Source organism: Penaeus monodon, chromosome 33, assembly GCF_015228065.2.
Source record: "Penaeus monodon isolate SGIC_2016 chromosome 33, NSTDA_Pmon_1, whole genome shotgun sequence".
NCBI classification, from domain to species: Eukaryota; Metazoa; Arthropoda; class Malacostraca; order Decapoda; family Penaeidae; genus Penaeus; species Penaeus monodon.
Window position 1 is genome coordinate 14,499,361 of NC_051418.1, and position 840 is coordinate 14,500,200.

The 840-nt window shown below is 54.0% G+C and overlaps 2 protein-coding genes across 2 annotated transcripts in view; both read left to right on the plus strand.

The window, feature by feature from the left end:
• Window positions 1–840, plus strand: part of LOC119594058 (sex determination protein fruitless-like) — a 63,112-nt gene that overhangs the window by 42,963 nt on the left and 19,309 nt on the right. The gene's annotated exons all lie outside the window — the stretch shown is intronic.
• Window positions 1–840, plus strand: part of LOC119594260 — a 29,081-nt gene that overhangs the window by 1,039 nt on the left and 27,202 nt on the right. The window contains exon 3 of the mRNA XM_037943328.1: window positions 442–587. Coding sequence (XP_037799256.1) covers window positions 442–587 — 146 coding nt within the window. The remainder of the gene's footprint in view (window positions 1–441; window positions 588–840) is intronic.

Below are 840 nucleotides of genomic sequence, written 5' to 3' on the forward strand. Positions count from 1 at the left end.
GGCACGCGCGTTCTCCAGAATACATCAGTGACCATTATGATATTCATATTATTATCCCGGCCTGTAACACCGTGAAATGGAATTTTCTCTGTATTTGAGAGCAGTAGTTAGGGCGCACCATATCGCGCAGCCAATGGGTAGGTAACGAGCCTTGGCTGGCCAGGCTTAAAATAAAATAACAATACTAGGCGATCAAACGAAAACTGGGAAAGCAGAGAGTGGCTGTTGCTCTCGCCATTCTGGAATAACGTCTCACTGCTCCCCTTCCCTTGCGCCTGGAAACGCCGGCGGACGTCGCGAGGACCAGCTCCCCGGCATCGCCTTCTCGGTGCTTTACACACGTTCCTCAGGCCGCCATAGATGACTGGATATGGGGAAGATTCGAGGAGGGTGGATGAAAAATACCGGCAAAAGCAGGTCATTTGAACTCTGCCCATCCAGCGGTCAGGTCCCGACTGTCGGCGTCTGTCAGAGGGGACAAGACTCTCCAATCAGTGGCCATTTCTGAGGGGTCATAGTTTACCCTCACCCCAGCAAGCCCGGGGAGCCTACACGGGTTCTGTTTCATGCCGCAGTTACCGCCGAGGGTAATGGGGAGGGGGGGAGAGGAGGCAGGCACCGAGTGTGCAAGGAATGGGGAGCCGGAGCAGCAGGGGAGGAGAAAGTCAGGCGAGCAGGGAACGGAGGGTGAGGGGAAAAAAGAAGGAAGAAGGGGAGAAAGGGCGTGAAACGAGGAAGGGAAGGAGAGCGAGACGGGAAGGAAAGGTAGAGACGTGAAAAGCGAAGAGACAAGAACTAACGACAGTTTAGACGGAAGAACCCAAGGAATACATGTTTTGG